Source organism: Misgurnus anguillicaudatus, chromosome 9, assembly GCF_027580225.2.
Source record: "Misgurnus anguillicaudatus chromosome 9, ASM2758022v2, whole genome shotgun sequence".
NCBI lineage: Eukaryota > Metazoa > Chordata > Actinopteri > Cypriniformes > Cobitidae > Misgurnus > Misgurnus anguillicaudatus.
Window position 1 is genome coordinate 34,468,021 of NC_073345.2, and position 20,829 is coordinate 34,488,849.

A 20,829-nucleotide genomic window follows, 5' to 3' on the forward strand; every position below is an offset into this window, starting at 1 on the left:
AGTGAAGTTATAAAAGTGACACCCACTGCATGTCTGGCCATGTGCTGTTTTGGGCTCCTGCTGACTTTTGTGGATTTACCCTCTTTTCTTCCTTTCTCCTGCGCATCTTTCTTTTCACCCTGTTTGCTCTCTTTCCCTTGTTGTTGTTGTTTTTCCAGGGAGCTAGGGTGTCTCTGGGAATCTTCATGTTCTGTCTGCAGTCTTTCCATACCACTGGCAACACTGATGTTTATCTCTGGATTAAATTGAGCGCCTCCATCAGCAGAGCCTGATTTCTGCTGGAGCTGCTCTTTGAGCAGTCGGATGACCTTTCGGTAACTTCTGGCTTCCGAGCGAAGCATCTTGACGGTTTGCCGTAGGTCTCCGTGGCTGTCGCTTTCTCCAGAACTCTCTGCGCTTTCTTTGGACTCTGCGGCATGTTCTTCCTTTAAAAGTCCACGAAGTTGAGTTGCTTCGGTGCGGAGTTTGGCCACTTGCTCCCTAAACATTGCAGAACTTAAGTCTGATGGTTTATGATTGATTTATAGGCACAATGTTAATCCATAGTTATCCTAAACATACCTTAGTTGAGAGACAGACTCCGCCCCACAATCCGTGAGGAGTGATTGGAGTTCTGCTTTTTCGGGTTCATCTCTGAGAAATTTGGATGCAGGTTGTACGGCAACTCGATCTCTCTGTGATGTCTGATTAGTTTCACCCCAAGACTCCGAAGAACGATGTTCCTCATCCAATGTCTCCTTGGAAATCATCAACAATGGTGAAACACAAAAACAGGACAATTTTGCAAAAATAAATGCTCGTGTAAAATGTGGAGATGAGGTTCAAAACAACAGACATTGCATTTTTGTAAAAGGTGCAGTACTTCCACCTACCTTCATGTTTAGGGGTTCAGCTTTAGGGGCAGGTGGCTGGTCTTCCTGTGTTTGCTACAGTAATGGGATGTTTGGTGACATGACTTAACACAAAATGCCATAATGGAACAGAATATAAAGTAAAGCACACGGTAACAGCAGGATGGGGCGACTGCAAGTGATTATGGGTAAGAAACAATTCAGAAAGACAGAGAGGAGATAACACGGGTTAGCAGGAATGGAAGAGAAAAAGAAAGGTAGAGGAAGAAAACTAGTGGAGACACGTGTATAAACATACACACTCGTTCAGCAGACAAACGCAATAGAAAAATAAACTCTTCTAGAAAGTTCCAGCTAACTAATGTTAGTAAAAGAGAGACTCCGCTATAAATATGAGGTCAATCATACACATACAAAATAGGTTAAAGGTCAGGGGTTAAAGAGGTAAGAAATTTGAATGTACGTATTACAAAACATCATTGCACAGTAGTTACAAAGAATAATAAAAACACTATTTAAATATTTTTGTAAAGAATTTAGCTGTAAATAGGTGATGAACTTAAATACCTTGATAGGAGTTGAAAGATTGATAAGGTCTGGTTCTGTCTGAGAGTCTCTTGGATCATTACCCACAATGCCCTTCTCCATCAGCTCCATCTTCTTTTGTAGTTCAGCATTCACTGCCTGCAGCTCCAAGATCTGAATGCGAGCGTAAAAAGCACTTTTACTTTCAAAAAAGAAAGAAAATAATTTCACAAGATCTTTTATTAAAAGGTGAAATACCTTTAGTCGCAGTTGTTCTACACTCAGGTGCTGAAACTCATCGTCTGGCCCCTCGCCCAAACATATACTCATATAGGATGTCTGCTCGCCAATCAAACTCAGTGTGTCCACTACAAATTAGCATAGAGTTGAATAATACCTTATTTGTGTCGAATCACGAGTCTTTAATAAAAAAAATGTAAAAATATAAAGTAAATAAACTATGCAATATTCATAAACACACTGGAATCGTTGGCCTGCCCGACCCCTCCTCCTCGGTTCTGAATCTGTCCCAGTCGGGCCTGCAGTGAGGCGTTCCAGCGCTGAGCTTCCTCGAGAGCATCACGCATGCTCGCTAACTCAGAAGGGTTCGAACCTACGTACATACACAGAAAATGACAAATGTTTTCAAGATCTGTACCCCAGATAGCAAAATCCTATCATATTACACTTTAAAATATTTGCAGTAAGTAACTTTTGAAATGTCACAGAGAAAGCCACAGTAAGACATGATAGAAAACATCAGCTGACTAAATATTTGTAAAGAAATTACAAAATAAATGTATAATAATTATGTTTTTTTTCTCTTAATTTTAAAAACATTTGATAGATGTGAAGTATAAAGAAATAGTGTTACATCTGAAAAAAACAAAAGCATGAAAAAGAGATAGAAAGGCTCTTGTTAATTTAAATTTACTGTAAATGAGATCAGATTTTTGGGTATGTGATTAAACATAAGGTAAGTGCTTATTATACTATTATAAAATCATGAAAAATGCATTACACAAGAGTATCCATTAAAACGGGTACCCTGCACTTGTTATTTCATCTCAGGTTGCATGCTTAATTCAGTGAATGGATTATTTTGCATTTTCAATTCACTTCACACAAAAAATGTGTGTTGAAATACCTAATCAAGAAATCATGAAAAAATTACAGTTGATTGATCATTTTCAGTTCATCTGTCACAGTAGTAATTAGGGCTGCACAATTAATCTCATATACTTGTCATACGCATCTCGTCGATAAAGCCGGTTTCGTGATTAGTAGTAAATCGCCATCACCTGCTTTTCAGATGGAGCCGCATTTACTACAAAGAGCTGAATAGACGGTTTCATCGGACGCACGCGATACAAGTCTGGATCTGAACCTTACTTCCGTTTTCGTTTTTTTAATGGTCTGACTAGTTGCTAAACTGATCTCTTGAACAAATGCCTCGTCGAAAATAACAAATGTTTTGGTTTCCTAGGTAATCTATGTGTTGTTTTTTTGCTTGTTATATAAATAAACTATGTTTAAAGAACTTTGTTGTTATTTATTCTTAGTGGAGTTTACCGGAAGTTACGTGCGGACCGCGACAGCCGCTTGTTTATGTTGTTACTGCTGAAACGGCCTATAGTTCACTGATAAACTACTAGGCAATATCACGTTCATAATAGCGGATTAATCATGCAGTCCTAGCGGTAATGAAAGTTCAAGTTTATTGAACTGCATCGTGAGATATAGCAAACTATTCTCTGGTTGTATCTGGCTCAATACTGAAAAAGTAGGGTTCACCTTTTTATCATTTGTTACCCTGGACCACAAAACCCATCATAAGGTTATGACAATATTTGGCTCATATAAAACTATAAATAAAAAGAAATCTGAGGATGCAAAAAATCTAAATAATGGAGAAAATCATCTTTAAAGTTCTTAGAAACACACACACACACATATATATATAAACTAATGCAAAATACATTTTTGATATATTTATGGTAAGAAATGTACAAAGTATCTTCATGGAACATGAACCTTAATATTCCAATGATTTTTGGCATAAAATAATTTGACCCATACAAAGTAAGTGGGATTATTATGCTTCCGGGTTTAGTGGGCGGGAAGTCAACTTTGTGCATGTCCACTTTTGACACAGTTAGGTTCGGTATCTAACATCCTGTTAGGCAGTGGTGGAATGAAAGTTTAAGTAAATTTTCCACGTATTTGTACTTTATTTAAGTAGGATCTATAGTGCATACTTTTGATTTTTACTTCGTAACAATGTGCAACAAATTATCCGTACTTTTACTTCACTACATTTCTACAACACCATCACCTTTCCCAACAACTTTTCTGTTCAATCTGGACCAGCAGAACTGCCATTACGATCCACCGGAAGTGGACGTGCACAAAGATCCCTGAAAGCGGAAGTACTACATATCAGCGTGATAATTCCCTATTGTTGGCTATTGCTGCAAATATACCCATGTGGGACACCAATGTTCCAATTCCCTGACCTTCGTCGACAAAAAAGCTGAATTTCCATGACCAATGTCCGGGATGCCATGAGCCTGGATAATACACCATGAGTTTATAAAAATGTTTCTTAAATGTGTGAAAAGAATAGACAGTGCCAATAAACAGCCGTTTAAATTGTAGTCAGCAGAGGCTTGGACCTGGAAATAGTATTCCTTACTACACAAGTGGATTACATTTTCATAAATGGAAACTAAAATTTAAAGTAACAAACAAACAAAAAAACATAAAATAATAAAATTATTCATCGTTCAATTTCTGGAAAAGATCTTTTAAAATTCCATGATATTCTAGAAATTCCATGACCTGATTTTTGTTCCAATGTATGTTTCTACATGTAGAGGAATTAGGGCCGATTCACACTGGCTGTGTGGCGTATCTGTTGCATGTCAGTTGCGTGGCGGCTGCGTCGCGTTTTCTGTGTCTGTACATACCAGAAGCATGCCTTGCTATAGGTGACATATATTTTGCCTGGAAACGCTTCCAAGACGCTTGCGTGTGGCGTGAAAAATAGGCGTCAGTCCTATTCCTAGCATGCATGCGTTTTCAGCGCGGCTCGATGTGCGTGTCATGCAGACGGTGTGAACTGTCAAACCTGCTAACATGGGAGCCTAAATAAAAACAGACACGCCACGCAACTGAAACGCACGTGCCACGCAGCCGGTGTGAATCGGCCCTTACTCACTGGACACCCCCCCCCCCCCCTGAACTTGTGCTTATGACTGGTCCAGTGTCACGTTTAATCTGAGTACTGTTAAAGAATAGTAATAGTAAGCCATTCACATCTCTGTATGTTTGCATAAATGAGTGCAAAAGTGTTGAAAGGAGAGGTTTATTAGTTCTTCAGGCAGTACTGACTAAACTGTATTAGAAAGACATACAAACAATGACATCACAGATGAAAGATGAGCAGAACAGAAAACAGAGAATTACAAAAGATACACAGAACAAAAATATGACTCAATAAAAGAAAAATAACATTGACAGAACATGACAATGAAAATGAAAGTGTTAGCGAAAGACAGAAAGATGAACACGAGACACACAATCTGCAGTGTTTGTTATTCCGAAAATTTTTATGATGCATTCTGCTTCCAATAAAAGGTCAGTACTATCATGAGAAGGAAAGTTTTATACAAAAAAAAGGATGAGTTTGTGGAAAATGCTAAATCTTTAAGGTCCTAAAATAATGCCCAAGTAGTCAGACAACAATTTTTTTAGATGCAACTTCTGATTGTAATTTATTGCCTCTCTTTCTGTACTCCACCTTCTGTCTGCTTGGCTCTTTGTATCTCTGTCTGAAGCTCATCTCTCAGCTTCTCATTCATCTGAACGCCACTTTCCAGCTGTTGTCTGAGGAGCGACACGGCTGTGAGCTCTAACTGCAGCGCTTGTAGCCTCTCGACACTGCAACAACATTGAGAAAACAATAACAATAACAGTGCAACGACAGGCAGATAGTTTTATGCGAGTGTTTCGTACGTACTTGTCATGCTGTTTGACAGCTCTGATCAGGCTGGAATAGAGATTCTGCTCGGCTCTCAGTGCACGGTTTAACTCCACCTGCTCAGCCAGCAAATCGGACAGAGATGATAGATCCTACCAACATCAAAAACACAGGATCAGAGGTCGGTAGCACTTAATAATCTCAAATACAATGAGAAACACATCTTTGGTGAATTCGTCTTTAAGTCTGTGTACCTTGCGCTGGCTATCACCTCCAATGAGAGTACTTTCTCTCTGAGGAAGAGAAGAGAGACTGGGTTCGTTCACACCAGGATGGGTAGCTTGTTCCCGGATCAAAGTCAGCCGGCTGTCTCCTCTCTGAGCGAAACGCTGGTGCAGTTCCTGCAGGGGTGAGAAACGTTCCACAAAATAAAATCAGAAGATTGACAGTCAGACCTTTAGATGCATTTATAATGTGTGAATATGATATTCAGAGATCTATTTTTAAAATAACTCTTTCACCACCATTGACGAGTTCAAGTGAAAGTAGAAGACCTCCGTTCATATTCAGAACACAGTTTAAGTCCGAGAGCTTGTTGACCCTTCATTGAAAATCTACGTACGATATTCTGTCCATGTCCAGAAAGGTAATAAAAACATCTTTAAAGCGCATGCATGAGACTAAAGTCACGTGACTGCAGTGACGCGGATGACATACGACGCGGCTGACGTGTTATCTGGTGCGCCCCAGCTGGGGTTTTTTTTGTGCGGCCGGGCTTCGTTTACAGTCTGAGGGAGATTCATGCTGTAAGTTTGAAAAATAAACTTCACAAACATGTCTGAGGATAACACATAATTGGCGTCACTGCATTCACGTGACTTTGGTCTCGCGCATGCGCTTCGCGGCAGACGTGGAGGAGAAGACGGTGCTGAATAAAGTCGTAATTTTTGTTATTTTTGGACCAAAATGTATTTTGGATGCTTCAACACATTCTTACTGACCCACTGACGTCTCATGGACTACTTTGATGACGTTTTTTATTACCTTTCTGGTCAACAAGCTCTTGGACGAAATCTAAAACATCTTAAACTGTGTTCTGAAGATGAATAGTCTTACGAGTTTGAAACGACATGAGGGTGAGTCATTAATGACATTATTTTCATTTTTCGGTGAACTATCCCTTTAACTTGTCAATTAAGAGAAAACGCTTCCCTGCCAATGACGATGTTTTTCTGGCAATCTGTAATACTGCTATTATGCACCAGATGGAGTCTTCCGCAATATTGATATATAATGTTTATATATTTAAAGAAGAACATTTTCTGGAAGGTATTAAACTTTTGTGAAAATCATGAAAAATACTGACGTTGGCTGGCAACTTTTTTTAAAAATGCTGGCGGGGAAAGAGTTAAAGGGATCATATGGTGTTTGTTCATGTTTTTTTGTCTTTGGAGTGTTAAAAGAGTTTATGTATATAGAAGATCCATAAAGTCACAAAGGTTGAGGTTTTAAACCCAAAGAGATATTATTTCTAAAAGTGAAGGCTCATCTACGACTACCTAAAATGCCTCATTCAAACATGACCTCACATACAGTATCTACGTCACCATGTTGGAAGATTTGCATAACACCAAATGTATAACAAAGAAAGAAGGCGTAACTTTTCTTCTCGCTGTAGTATTGTTGTTGCCGCCGCCATGTTGTGGAGGGTTTAACATTTCTGCTACATGCTTGAGGTATTTGGCCAATCACAACGCACTGAATAACTGGCCAATAAGAGCCCAACGCACTTTTCAGAACAATGAGCTTTGTAAAAATCTGTGCGTTTCAGAAAGCAGTGATTCCTTTAAGTTTGTAAGTTGTATACTTACAATAATGATCTCCTCTTTAGTGTTGAGTGTGGACGTAAGACTGTCGATATTGGCTGTCTGTCCCTCTAATCTCGCCTCCAGTTCTGAGACCGTGGACTGAAGCTCTGCTAGAGAAATCTTTACACAAACACATACACACAGTTACTTGAGTGTCAACACTAAAAACACAAAAACCCTAAGATGGTGTAAAAATAACAGACCTTGAGTTGGTTCTCCCTCTTCAGTGCTGCGTTGAGAGCTTCGGTTTTCTGTGCGAGCTCTTTCTTCAAAACTACAGCTGATTTTTTACTCACTGCAGTTTGATCCAGCGTTTCCTCACTGTTTCGCCTGGTCAGTTCAGCTACACGCATGCACATATACTTTAAAATTAAAATGCAAATACTGGTGCACATAAAGGTATCATGCTTTTTTCAAAGAACATTCAGAGATCTTAAACAGGTAAAAATAAGCCAAAGACATTCGTTTTGTTTTGTTCGCACTTCAATTTTTTCAGTAGGAACACATTCTCAGCTTCTCTCTCACTTAGTTTCTCCTGTAGCACTTGAATGGTCTGTCTGAGCTCCAGTACCTGAGGGGGCGGAGCTTCACCACTCTTCATTTCCAAAATAATACGATCTTTCTCCTGTCCACGTTCTAACAGCTTCTGCAGAGCACAGAACATTTTCACTTTTCACATTTTGTGCCTCAAAGTAGATTTAACATTTTGTAGAAATCTAGACACTTCGGTTGTGCTTTGGTTAAATGCTTGTGTGAGACCTGTGGAGGTACTGAAGCACAGAAATATACAAGTATGCACGCAGTCTTGTTACTGAAAGTTTAAAGGGGGGAGTTAATGGTATTTCATGCATACTGACTTATTAACACAGCTGTATTTCTTATGCTAAACAAAGGCAAAGTGTCAAAAAAAACTGTTGACCGTGTGAAGTAGTACTTTTGTGCCGAACTCCTCCTCTTTCCTACAAGTTTCGGAAAGTTTTTTCAAACATGAATCAAAAAATCCAGATAATTTACTCACCACCATGTCATCCAAAATGTTGATGTCTTTCTTTGTTCGTTCGAAAAGAAATTATGTTTTTTGAGGAAATTCCAGTATTTTTCTCATTTTAATGGTCTTTCTGGACCCCAACACTTAACAGTTTTAATGCAGTTTAAAATGGCAGTTTCAAAGGATCCCAAACGAGGCATAAGGGTATTATCTAGCGAAACGATTGTCATTTTTGGCAAGAAAAATAAAAAATACGCACTTTTAAACGACAACTTCTTTTCTCCCTCCGGCTGTGTGATGCGCCAGCGTGACCTCACGTAATTGCGTAATGACATCGAAAGGTCACGTGTTACATATATGAAACGCACATTTGCGGACCATTTTAAACAATAAACTGACACAAAGACATAAATTAGTATCATTCCACAAAAAACAACGTCGGAACGGTCCTCTTTCACCACACTTGTGAACACTGGGATGTAGTTTCGCATACGTCATCCGTGACCTTTCGACGTGATGACATTATGTGAGGTCGCGCTGGCGCGTCACACAACCGGAGGAAGATGAGAAGTTGTGGTTCAAAAGTGCAGATTTTTTATTACCAAAAATGACATTCGTTTCGTTACTGCAATTTTAAACTGCATTAAAAGTGTTGGGGTCTATTAAAGTCCATTAAAATGAGAAAAATCCTGGAATGTTTTTCTCAAAAAACATAATTTCTTTTTGACTGAACAAAGAAAAACATCAACATTTTGTATGACATGGTGGAGAGTAAAACATTTTTTTTTTTAAGAAAATGGACTAACTATTACGTATCTTGGACCCCTTATTCCTTTTATGGGCACTTCCCCCCAGAAAAGCACACCCATACGTCAATCAGTGTGAGACGAGAACGCTCATCATTAGCATTGCTCCTTCGAGTAAAAGTTACAAGCATCACTGCATGCGACAACTTTGTTATATACGCACATCCGGTGCAACGTCATAGAATGTCTCTGAACAGGTTCACGCCCACTTTTGGGGGAAATCAGACTAGACCTTCCATTGGCTTCCATTCAAAACAGCGGAACAAAGCAACCTTCGTACACAGCCGGCAGGCGTAAATAACTTATGAAATCACTCAGATTAAACATGTTGAGTAATTATCTGTCCACCCTGCCTGCCACAAAGCGCGAAAGATACATTAACATATTTAATTTGGTCAATATAAAAACATGTCTCTTTCATTCTCCCAGCATCAAATTTGTGTAACAACGCTCCCTATTGGCCAGAGGTGTCTTACCCGGACATTTTACTCATACCTCAACGAGTCAACAGGGAAGCAAGTGTATGATTTTCCTTCGTATTTGAAATTTACTTCGTATTTATTTATTATGTCTTTATATTTAGAGTAATGAGTGCACTTTTCCGTCGAGTCATACAACTAACTGGCCTAGCGATATTTCCAGCAATCACTGGATGGCGTTGTTACACAAATTTGACGCTGTGAGAATGAAAGGGACATGTTTTTATATTGACCAAATTAAATGTGTTAATGTATCTTTCGGGCTCTATGGCAGGCAGGGTGGACAGATAAATACTCGACATGTTTAATCTGAGTGATTTCATAAGTTATTTACGCCTGCCGGCTGTGTAAAAACGTTTCTTTGTTCCGCTATTTTGAATGGAAGCCAATGGAAGGGCTGCTTTTTTATCCCCCAAAAAGGGGCGGTGACGAAATTTACATTCAAGTTCCCGGATGTGCCGGTAGTCCGTATATCAAGAATCAACAATGGCACGAAAGAAGAAGTATGTTTTTGGAAATAAGGAAAAGAAAACCTAATTCAGCTTTCCAAGTAACCCTGTCTTAAGACAACAGTGAATGCAGTTTGTTTTTTTCCCGGACAGCAAGGTAATTGCAAATGTGTTTATGTTTGTTACCTCCATTTCGAAGAAGATTGCTTTACAAACAAGGCCTAATTCGGCGCCGGATTTTCCAATGGTTTACAACTGAGTGATGGAGTGGTCCCAACGTTAAAAGACCACATTCAGGATTTGGAACCACAGGCGGTAAGTAAATTAAAATCTAGTCTCAAATGTTTTGCAATTGGTGCATAAGTGCACATAATGTAAACAACACAAACAAATAGTTGTGATGTACTCTTTAACTCCTCCCACCAGAAAAAAACCGCAAAGGCTGTTCTGTTTATAAATCTGACAACACAAAAGACTCTTTGGAGGTAATAAGGATGTAATACTACTCTATAGGTACCCAAGATAAACATGACATTGGCAGAAACTGTGTGTGTTATGTGATCTTTAACCTACGTTGATGAAGGCGTCTTTCTCTGACAACATGGTACGGAGTTCAGCGTGCTCCAGGTGACCCTCCTGTGTTGCCGTAGCACTCAATCTCTGTGCGCTTCTCAGCTGCTGCTGCATGTCGGCTAGCTGTTTGCGCAGATCCTGTAATTCACCTGCACGATCGTTCAGAGCCTGTGTGTGACGCTCTGCAGTCTCCTACACATACAGAAACACTGGCTTAAGCATTTACACACGTATCATGTGTACAAGTGTGTGTGTGCGTTTGTGTGTGTGTGTAAGTACCTTAAGTAGCTGATCTTTGCTGCTGATGGTGGCCAGTAGGTTTTGAACAGCGGTCTGATTCTCAGACACCAGCCTCTCTCTGTCCTTTACTGCTTCAGACATCATCACCTCTGAGACCTTTAACCTCTGACTCATCTGCTCTGCCAGGTCTCGCCCCTGAGACTCCGACTGGCTCAGGACTGTATTGGCCAGCTCCTGCAGAGCCAAAAAACATGGTAAAAACACAATAATGGTGTAAATGCGCATCTGGGTATGTGAATTTTTGTAGCTGGGCGTGTGCTCCTCCAGGTCTTTAGTCTTGTTGTCCAGTGCTTGCTGTAAGTGTTGTATAATGGAGTCTTTCTCTCTCAAAGCTCTCTGAAGGTTCTCCTCGGTCTCATCTTTACACCTCTGAAGATTTTTTAGTGAGTTCAACAGCTGCTGCAGCTCAAGGTCTCGCTCCTTTATGAAAGCATCAAAGCTCTACATACACAAATGTGAGAGGGTCAGCATATCTAATTTTACATAAAAAATCCCACAAACTTCAAAGAAACTGTTGAACAAATTACATTTGTGAACCTGGACCACAAAACTTAGACTGGTTCTCATGAGTATATTTGTAGCAATAGCCAACAATACAATGCATTCGTCAAAATATTCGCTTTTTCTTTTATGCCAAAAATCATTATAAAATATTTAAAGATCATGTTCTATGAAGATATTTGTAAATATCCTACCGTGAATATCTGAAAAAATTATTTTTGTGAGTGGATGCATTTGCTAAGGACTTTATTTTGACAACTTTAAAGGCGATTTTCTCAATATTTCGATTTTGTACCATCAGATTTATTTAAATTGCCTTTTGAGGGAACTCGAGCTGCATCCCCTTGGGGAGCATAAATAGAATAAAGTCCAATCAGGAGATGATACGTCATAGGCGGGTAGATCGATGGACCAGGATGTATAAAGTGGCATCTGAGATAAGCATTTCAGCTTAGACCGCCGAAGCAAGGCACCACAGGGATGCAGGGAGTATGGCAGGAAGATGCAGCGTTATGTTCCCTTCTCAAGGAACCAGGGTTACAAATGTTACCTGAGACGTTTTCAAAGTCGTATCACAACTAAATATTGTTTTATCTTAACAAACCATACATCTTATTTATTCAGCTTTTAGTTGATATATAAATCTCAATAAAAAAGACCCTTATGACTGGTTTTGTGGGTCAGGGTCACATATATCAACATCATAATCTCTCCATCACACACTCTTACATTAATGGTCTCCTCATTGTGTAAGAGCAGGTTGTTGAGACGTTCCACATCTCTCTCTTTCTCTCTCAGGCTCAGCTTTAAGTGATGAATCTCATTTTCTTTCTCCTCCACAGCTGCAAACTTTTCATCTAGTGCTTCCTGCACAAACACAAAAAAACATCTCACATATACTGTATGAAGGCACTCAACAATGTTAATATCTGAAAACCTCCACCTACTAATACTACTGCCATTGGCTAAGAACTTATCTGTGGCTAGAACCTGTGAGTCAATTTTATCTTATAAAAAACAAAATCTTGAACCTCCAGAGCCTTCTCTTTCTCCTTCAGTCTGGCTCTGAGTTTGGCCACCATGGCATCACCCCCCTCTTGATTTCTGTTCTTCTCCAGATCTTTCACCATCTTCATGTAGTCCTGAAAAACATTTGGAGTCTCGATTAAGAGTGATGGCGAAGATGAGATGTCTGTGAACGTGTGTGTCTGTGCATTACCTGCAGCTGCTGGTCTTTATGATTCAGACTGGCTGTGAGACGTTCTTTAGTGTTGTGTAGTTTTTGCTCTAAAGCTCGATTCTGTTCCTGCTGTTCTAGACGCTGTTGTTCAAGAGCGTTCTCTCTGTCCGCCAGAGCACTGTTTAGTTTTTTTAACTGGTTCTGCAGATCCTGCGGGGCAATGAAGAAGAGAGTGTGTGTCTTGTGTTTATGCTTGTCTAACAGCGGGCAAAGTTAACTTTGCATCAGTTCATTGAAAGTGAAAATTAAGTGATTCATTCAAATGATTAATTGATTCATTTGGTGTCTACCTCACAACAAGGCATTTGTTTATGTAATACAGATATTGTGCAAATTAGTTTTTTTAAACAACTATAGGATATGACTAGTTTCTGTATGTGTGGCTGTTACTCACATTAATCGTTTTGTCTCCTTTCTTCTTCTGCTGTTGTAGTTGTTCTAGTTCCTGTTCCAGTTCTCCTCTGGCCTGCTGGAGGAGAGAGAGCTCTGAATCTCTGTTACCCAGCACACGCTGCAGCCTCTGAACCTCCAGCGATGATGAACGAGCCTCAGTCTGAAGTCTGGACAATTCAGCCTGCTGCTCCAAGAGCAAAGACTGCTGATCTTCAGCTCCCTGAAAAACACAAAGGAGTGTAAGGCTTTACGCTGACTGGGAGCACTAATACTCATTCGCCCTGATGCCACACAAGATACATGCCTGATATTTTTGCAGTTTGGCTTTATGAAAAGCCTCTCTCGCCTTAGCCAGAGCCTGATCCCTCTCCTCAAGATCACGAGATAAATCTTCAATCTGAAAGAGACAAAGACAATAACAAACAAATTACATAAAAAACATTGCTATATTTTTTTCTGGCAACCAGGGATTAAAGTCACAATGAAACTAAAAGTAGCTATCGTCTTATTATCCCTGTTGTGACGTATATACGATTGAAACGGCTTCTGAAATGAGAAAAAAGGTAGGGTGGGACTTGAATTTATCCATCAAGAACTACTGTAATTGGATTAATGGAAGTTGGGTCATGTTGTTATTTGCTAATCGCTGCAATCTTTTTCTTTTCCTGTGACTGCGCCCTCCCGCAATTCCTTGTGACCGAAAGTGATTTAAGATTATGGGGGACACCTATTTTTTTTTTTTTTTAATAATAAAGCTCACAGATAAGTCATTTGTAACAATACCACACAATATAAAAAAAGTTATTTCAATTTCATTGTGACTTTTAACACCCGCCAAATGCGGGTAGATTTTATCTGTAGTGGGTAAAACAGCCACTTTGGCAGGTTGAATATAATTTTTTAATTGTAGTTTTCTTATAAATCATGTGAAATAATAAACAATGTGCAATGCAACACTACAAATCTCCCATTAGCACTCCCTGCACCCAGCACAGCATAGGGGTTATTTACCATAGAGCGCTCGAGCACTAATGATGGATTTACTTAAATTAAGTAAAATTACTCTAAATCAAGTAATTTTAGCATACCAAAGTCCACTTCTTTAATCTTATAAAATGTATATTCCCAACAACTAATTGTGGCCAGTGAAAATGCTGAATGGCTAGTAAACCACTAGCCACTGTGTCTGGTGAGCAAAAAAGTTATTTTTGAGCCCTGCTCACAACAAATCACATTTTTAGCAACAATGTAATTTCAGACTTTATTTCCCAACCATGTCCACTGATTTATTAGCAGAGTTCAGTTGATAATTCAGAGTCAGACCTCTTTCTCCTTCTCTTTGAGAACCAGACTGAGTCCCTGGATGGTTTTGTCTCGCTTCATAGAGTTCTTCTTCTCCGCTGCCAGCTCGCCCTCCTTCTCCTGCAGCTCATCAGAAAGAGCCTGACACACAGATAAATAAAAAAATCAGTTCTTTAAATGCGCTTCTGCATTTGCACATATTAAACGTAGATCCTAAAGGTTTGAACAGTCATGAGAGTATACTGTAGCATTTCGATTGTGAATGGCAGCAATACATATTAAACAAACTACTTTATTACATAGTGGTCAATGTTGACTGGCGTTCATATATTAAAGTGGCTAATGAAAATAGTCTGTATGTCTTGAGTGTTTGTTGGGACAGAAATTACCTTGTTGTCTTTCTCTATTTCCTCTAGTGTGTGTTTAAGTCGTTGGCTGTTGCTCATGGCAGTTTTGAGTTCTTCAGTCAGTTGTCGGGTCTTCTGCTCCAATGTGCTCAATTCAGACTGTCTTTCTACACACAACTGTAACACAAAAATACTTATATAAATATATAGAGTTCATTTTGTGTCAAATTAAACATGCCATCGAAAGGCACCAGAAAGTCTTCCCAATCTAAGAGCAAGTGTACCTCTGGTTTAAGAGGTGTGTACTCATCATTAAAATCATCCTCCATTTCCCTCAGTCTTTTCTCCACCAACCATTTCCAAGTCACACCCCCATGAGCGTGTCCATGTGTGAAGTGTGAAGGTGTCAGTACTGGAATCTTGCTAACCTTGCATCGTGGGATAGGTCGCACTACTTGCACAATCCTTAGGAGTTGAAGTACATCAACCACCAAAGAGGTTTTGAGTGGGTTTCTGCGGTGTGATGCGTTGATGGGGGCGTGGTCAGACCGGTCCAGGGTCACTGATTGGAGGGAAGTTGATTGTGACATCAGTGTACTCCTCCTATGCACTATGCTTAAGTATTCTTGACTAAGAGTTCCCGGCAAACCAGAATGCACGTCTTTGCTCTGGCGTGTAAACAGATTTAACTGCAAGCGTTGAGAGCGATCTGTTACTTCCCTGCTTAGTGGCTCAAGACTCACACATCTCCTTAATCGACCTTTGAACTTCTCCCGTCCATCATCTGCACTCGTATCCACCCCCTGACTTTTTCCTGGCGAATCGCAAATGTCCTTATTCACCAGCTGACGCTGCTTTGTTTGAACTGAAGATCTGTGGATGTATCGCAGTTCAGTATTTGTTCCAGTTTTTACTTTCTTTCTGAAAGATTTCCGCAAAACGCTACCATCTAGATTTGGAAGATTATGTTGTTTGTATTTGTTTGCAATGTGCATTTTCAATCCATCTCTTTCATTCTGCAGCCTCTGCAGCTGTGCAGCGTGTGCGTCCCGCAGCTGTCCGATGGCAACATCGCAATGCACCACACGCTCCAGCGAAAACACGCATTTCCCGCAGAGAAACTCGCTGCGGCCATCCCGATGCAACTGTAACTCCAACACGTGCGAGAGGACCACGGCCAACCTCAGTCGCCCACAAGCACTGAACAACCAGCGGCACCGACTACCCTGCAAGCACCCACCGCAAACACGGCATGGGTCATGCATGTTCACCTAACATATTTAAACTCTACAGACACAGAAGATTTGCAGACATCCTATATACTGCAACAAATCTACTCTATAACCATTTTTAGCATCGTCCTCTTCTGTCTGACTCTCACATACAACATCTTTCTATGAATATTCCTCTGCATCTCTCTGTCTTCTTGCTCTGCATCAACTGCCTGTCCCACACACAGATATAAATCCTCTAATCCTTTGGATAGCATACACACAGACACACACACCATAATCCACTCAGCTCAGCAGGCCTTTGATAGGAGTTGTATTTGGGACACCGATGCTCAGACCGTGTCTTGGGGATGCTGAGGGTCACACTGGAACCGGGCATGAATTATTTACCACATAAAAATTTGCCTAGTAATCCGAATTGCTTGTTTAAACCTTCTGCGATCTCTCATTTCACCATACAAAATATTACTGTCACAAACATGCAAGTAAAGGCACACACATTTAAACATTAGCATAACAGGCACACTGCATTTTTTACACAACCTGTGTAAACTCTTCATCCGTGATTCAGAGGGATTTGTTTTTAATTTTATTTTTTTTATTTGCAATAGACACAGATGGCTGCCAACCTGATAATCCAGCTTTGCACTCCTGCAGGGTTCCCATGCTTTTTCACCAATGAGTTTCCATGACCTTTCCAGTCATTTGTTATTACAGAACGATGAATACAAATATACATTTCTGTGTTATATTTCTATTCCTAAATCTGACTTTTTCCATGTTTAATTGCTAAAATTGGGTCCTCAGTGCGTCTATCAATCTAGAAGATGTAAAAAAAAAGAGCAATCCAGTAATTTAGTTTTGGTAAACCATTCTCTGCAAGCATGTGAAAAAATAGGTAATTGAATTTGGCTCCCCTTGTGATGTTAGAAGGGGATAATACAGCCCCTTAATCTACACTATCCAACCACGGCACTGCTATTTAGTGCAGAGATCAGCTCATTTGCATTTTAAAGGACACACCCAAAAACAGCACATTTTATCTCACACCTACATGTTATAATAAATTATCTATATGATATTTTGAGCTAAACGTCACATACGTACTCTGGGGACACTAAAGATTTATTTGACATTTTAAAAAAAGTCTTGTGAAATGACCCCTTTAAATGTATTATTAAAACACAAACTTGCTTTGCTTACCTGTTTGTCTCTTTCTGCATTTTCTCTCTCACGTTCTAGGTCTTCTGTAAGAGCCTGATAAACCAAAATAAACACAAGAACATCAGTCATTGCATGTATTATATATATAGTACAGTTTGTAAAAAGACCACTTTACAAAACGAAAGCACTAACTTGTAATTGTTTGTCTTTTTGTCCAATAAGTGTGTTCAACTGGGCCATCTGCTCTGCTATTGGTTTATCCGAGTCATTCCCCCGAAGCTCTCCAATCAAGGTGTCCTGATCTTTAAGTGACACCTGCAGCTGCTGAATAACACTGTACAGAACAGGTACTTTTAAAACTTAATCAATGAACATTACACTGTTTCAGTTTAAGTTAAAAATCACAGTACCTTTCCTTCTGCTGAAGAACCTTTTGAAGCTCTTTAACCCGCTCAGGGGCGGAGTCTGAATTTCCAGAGGGTCCTGATTGGTTGGCAGCTTGTAGCTCTTTCTCCAACCCAATATTCTTCACCTTCTCCTGTTCTGCAATGATGGCCATGTTTTCCAGTTCTTCCTGAGCCGCGTGCAGAGACTAGAAAGACAGAGAGGGAACATTAACATGTAAGATTGAAAGAGACTCATTTGCCATAAACATCATTGTTTTTCTTTTATTACCTCCTCCAGTTCTTGAATCCGAGCGTTAAACGCTTCTCTGAGCGAGTCCATTTTTCTCTGCATCTGCTCTCTGCCATCATCAACACCTCGATTGGCTAAACTCTCCAGCGCTTTTCTACACAAACACATAAACATTTACTCTTTTTCTTCTACATGATTTATTGTAAATATTTAACATGATTGATTACACAAAGTTTAAATAAAAGCTGAATATTTGAAACATGTTTTTGGACCAATAATATTTCACTGTGAGAATATAAAGAAATGTAACATTGTCTGTGAAATCCAGTCTCTCATAGTCTAATAATGAGATTTGGAGCATCCAAGTTTAATTTCACTCATTGTTTTAAATTTTTAACATGACGTTAAGATTATATTTTTACAGAATGTTCTTTACTTTATGTAGGAAGATTTATGTAGAAAACAAAAAAAATGACTTTAGCACAGACACTTTATTTTCATAGACGCTTGATTTTTTTTTCGTCACAACCAAATAAGACACTGTTTTAGGAGCTCTGTGATTGCTTACATTTTAAGAATAGGCAACACTTACGATGCAGACACAAGCAGTTCCTGTTTCTCTGCTAGATCTCGTTTCATTGATTCCACTTCTACTTTTAGCTCAATGTTCTGCACAAACACACAGACACAGAGATTACTAATACGATTTACAATCAACAAACTGAGGTCATTGAATAACATTGCATTGTGAGGCCCATTTCACACAGCTCTAACCAAATAATATTTATTTCACACCCAGGTTACAGCAAATCAGATGTCATGAAGTTTAGTTCATGGTGGCCCGCTCCTGATAATCATATTAGATAATTCATGACAGGTTTCAAGGGGACATTTCACAAGACTTTCTTAAGATGTTAAATAAATCTTTGGTGTCCCCAGAGTACGTATGTGACATTTAGCTCAAAATATTATATAGATCATTTATTATAACATGTTAAAATTGCCACTTTGTAGGTGTGAGGAAAAATGTGCCATTTTTGGGTCTGTCCTTCAAAATGCAAATCTCTGCACTAAATAGCAGTGTTGTGGTTGGATAGTACAGATTAAGGGGCGGTGCTATCCCCTTCTGACATCACAAGGGGAGGCAAATTTCGATTAACTATTTTTTCACATGCATGCAGAGAATATTTTACCAAAACTAAGTTACTGGGTTGATCTTTATCACATTTTTTAGGTTGATAGAAGCACTGGGGACCCAATTATAGCATTTAAACATGAAAAAGTCAGATTATCATGAGATGTCCCCTTTAACCTCCTAAGACCTAGATGTCTACTTGTGTGTGGACATCACATTTTTTTGTTGATTGCACCATAATACTTAAAGGGGACAGAGAATGAAAAACCATTTTTACCTTGTCTTTGTTGAATAATGGTAGTCAACCCGCATTCACAAACATACAAAAAGTGCTAAACATGCTAAACATCTTAGTCTAATAGAAATTCCTCTTTTAGAAATGTCAGCCAGAAAATGGCCCAATCTGAAAAACTGATGCTTATGACATCACAGGCATCTAACTGCCCCTCCACTTTAAAATAATTGGCTACATTTTGAGTCGCAGCAAAGTCAGCCAATCAGTAATGAGATTGCAAGTTAAGCCAGTAGGGGGAGCCAAATAGGTGCAAAACCACTTGTTTAAAATCCCCCACCCTAATAAAGCTATTTGAGAGAGGTTTTTAGGAAGCTTTTAAGGCATTACAGACCCAAACAAAACATTTTTTGTCTACATGTCACATCACAGAACAAGGATAAATACTCCGTTCAACCATTCTATGTCACCTTTAATTTTGTGTAACTGGAACCTGTTGTACACAAACATGGACAATTAAATTGCTTCATATTCAAAGAAAAATATTTGCTTATTATATTTATTGGTTCTTCCTAATCCTAAATAGCTGGTAGAAATCTGAAAAAAGACAACCAAAGCTCGGGTCTTAGGAGGGTAAAGGAAATACTCAATGTAGTAAACTATTTATTAAAAAACAGGACACAAATTGCTATAATCTCAGACAGAATCCTAGCAGTTCTGTTATGTGTCAGAAACGTTTACAAAAGCTGTGTGAATCAGGACTGTGTGGTGTCAGTCACCGTTTTATAAATGTCCTCTGTTGAATCATCACACTTCTGCTGTACACGTTCCTCCAGAAAATAAATCCTGAGCTTCAGGTTAAAGTTTTCTTTCTTCAGAGCGGTGATTTGCTAAGAGGAAAAGAGAAATTAATCCTCATAGACACACAAACACTTAACCCACCAAACACACATGGGTGGACACACAAATGTGCATTAATCTTTTTAATGAACCTTTACTGAATCTCTTCTGTGTTCCTTATAATATTTTGTCTTGATAAACAAAGCATTATATAAAAACAGAGGGAGAGCAAAATGGGGACGAAAGGGACGAGAGCTTAAGGAGAAACAGCGAGTATAACAGACTGTGTATGTGTTTATATGTTCAACAATAAGAGATGTGTGTGTGTTAGCAGGGCAGTGAACTGTGCTTCATTGTATCTCTGGGCATTTCACTTCAACATCTGGGTCAGAAAGAGGGGGAAGAGGAGGAGAGGGAAAGAGAGAGAGACTGGAATAACATCGAACACAAATACCACAGTAATGGGTAGTTTGTACCTATGAAAACTTTCTTCTGCTTTTACATTTTCCTTCTCTCATACACACACATTCCCCACAGAAATGCTTACAGATCTGTATCTCACTACATAAAAATAAATGGCTTTCCCTTAATGGCATTCAAGAATATGATCATTGCCAACATTATACACGTTGTTAAAATGATCAGCATTTAAAGCATAAATAAAGCACTTTACTGCAATGCCAAAAATGCCATACAAGTCGTTTTTAGCAAACTTAAAACCCTCAAATCGAACTTTGAACAATATTACATATTCACACCTAAATAGGTTGTGAGACAGCAAAAGAAAGCAAATTAAAACGAATGTTTCAATATTGTTTACTTACATTCTCATAGTCTTTCATGGTCAAAGCTTTGGCAGGAGACATCCTCTGCTCTGGAAATAGAGGAACTGCAGACGAAAAGGTAATAGATGAATAAATGAACAACAAAGACTACTGTTCATTTCAGTTTGTTACACCACAAAATGTAGAAAAGAAAACAGATGC

The 20,829-nt window shown here is 39.1% G+C and overlaps 1 protein-coding gene across 10 annotated transcripts in view; it reads right to left on the minus strand.

Annotated features, from left to right (window-relative positions):
• cdk5rap2 (CDK5 regulatory subunit associated protein 2) overlaps positions 1 to 20,829 on the minus strand; it is a 50,221-nt gene that overhangs the window by 21,500 nt on the left and 7,892 nt on the right. For 6 of the 10 annotated variants that reach the window (XM_073871550.1, XM_073871548.1, XM_073871553.1 and 3 more), the window contains exons 1-23: positions 14,889 to 15,884; positions 14,647 to 14,781; positions 14,279 to 14,398; positions 13,260 to 13,352; positions 12,957 to 13,175; positions 12,542 to 12,712; positions 12,354 to 12,464; positions 12,052 to 12,189; positions 11,079 to 11,262; positions 10,801 to 10,991; positions 10,522 to 10,713; positions 7,736 to 7,872; positions 7,430 to 7,565; positions 7,230 to 7,346; positions 5,613 to 5,759; positions 5,398 to 5,510; positions 5,179 to 5,318; positions 1,858 to 1,989; positions 1,635 to 1,744; positions 1,419 to 1,550; positions 873 to 926; positions 562 to 737; positions 27 to 480 (exon numbers count right to left, since the gene is read on the minus strand). In XM_073871550.1, coding sequence (XP_073727651.1) covers positions 27 to 480; positions 562 to 737; positions 873 to 926; positions 1,419 to 1,550; positions 1,635 to 1,744; positions 1,858 to 1,989; positions 5,179 to 5,318; positions 5,398 to 5,510; positions 5,613 to 5,759; positions 7,230 to 7,346; positions 7,430 to 7,565; positions 7,736 to 7,872; positions 10,522 to 10,713; positions 10,801 to 10,991; positions 11,079 to 11,262; positions 12,052 to 12,189; positions 12,354 to 12,464; positions 12,542 to 12,712; positions 12,957 to 13,175; positions 13,260 to 13,352; positions 14,279 to 14,398; positions 14,647 to 14,781; positions 14,889 to 15,869 — 4,383 coding nt within the window. In that variant the 5' untranslated portion in view covers positions 15,870 to 15,884. Of the gene's footprint in view, positions 1 to 26; positions 481 to 561; positions 738 to 872; positions 927 to 1,418; positions 1,551 to 1,634; positions 1,745 to 1,857; positions 1,990 to 5,178; positions 5,319 to 5,397; positions 5,511 to 5,612; positions 5,760 to 7,229; positions 7,347 to 7,429; positions 7,566 to 7,735; positions 7,873 to 10,521; positions 10,714 to 10,800; positions 10,992 to 11,078; positions 11,263 to 12,051; positions 12,190 to 12,353; positions 12,465 to 12,541; positions 12,713 to 12,956; positions 13,176 to 13,259; positions 13,353 to 14,278; positions 14,399 to 14,646; positions 14,782 to 14,888; positions 15,885 to 17,039; positions 17,094 to 17,192; positions 17,335 to 17,410; positions 17,593 to 17,675; positions 17,791 to 18,228; positions 18,306 to 19,782; positions 19,894 to 20,667; positions 20,733 to 20,829 lie in introns of those variants that run through there. The other 4 variants (XM_073871555.1, XM_073871551.1, XM_073871554.1 and 1 more) reach the window with 2 other exon arrangements.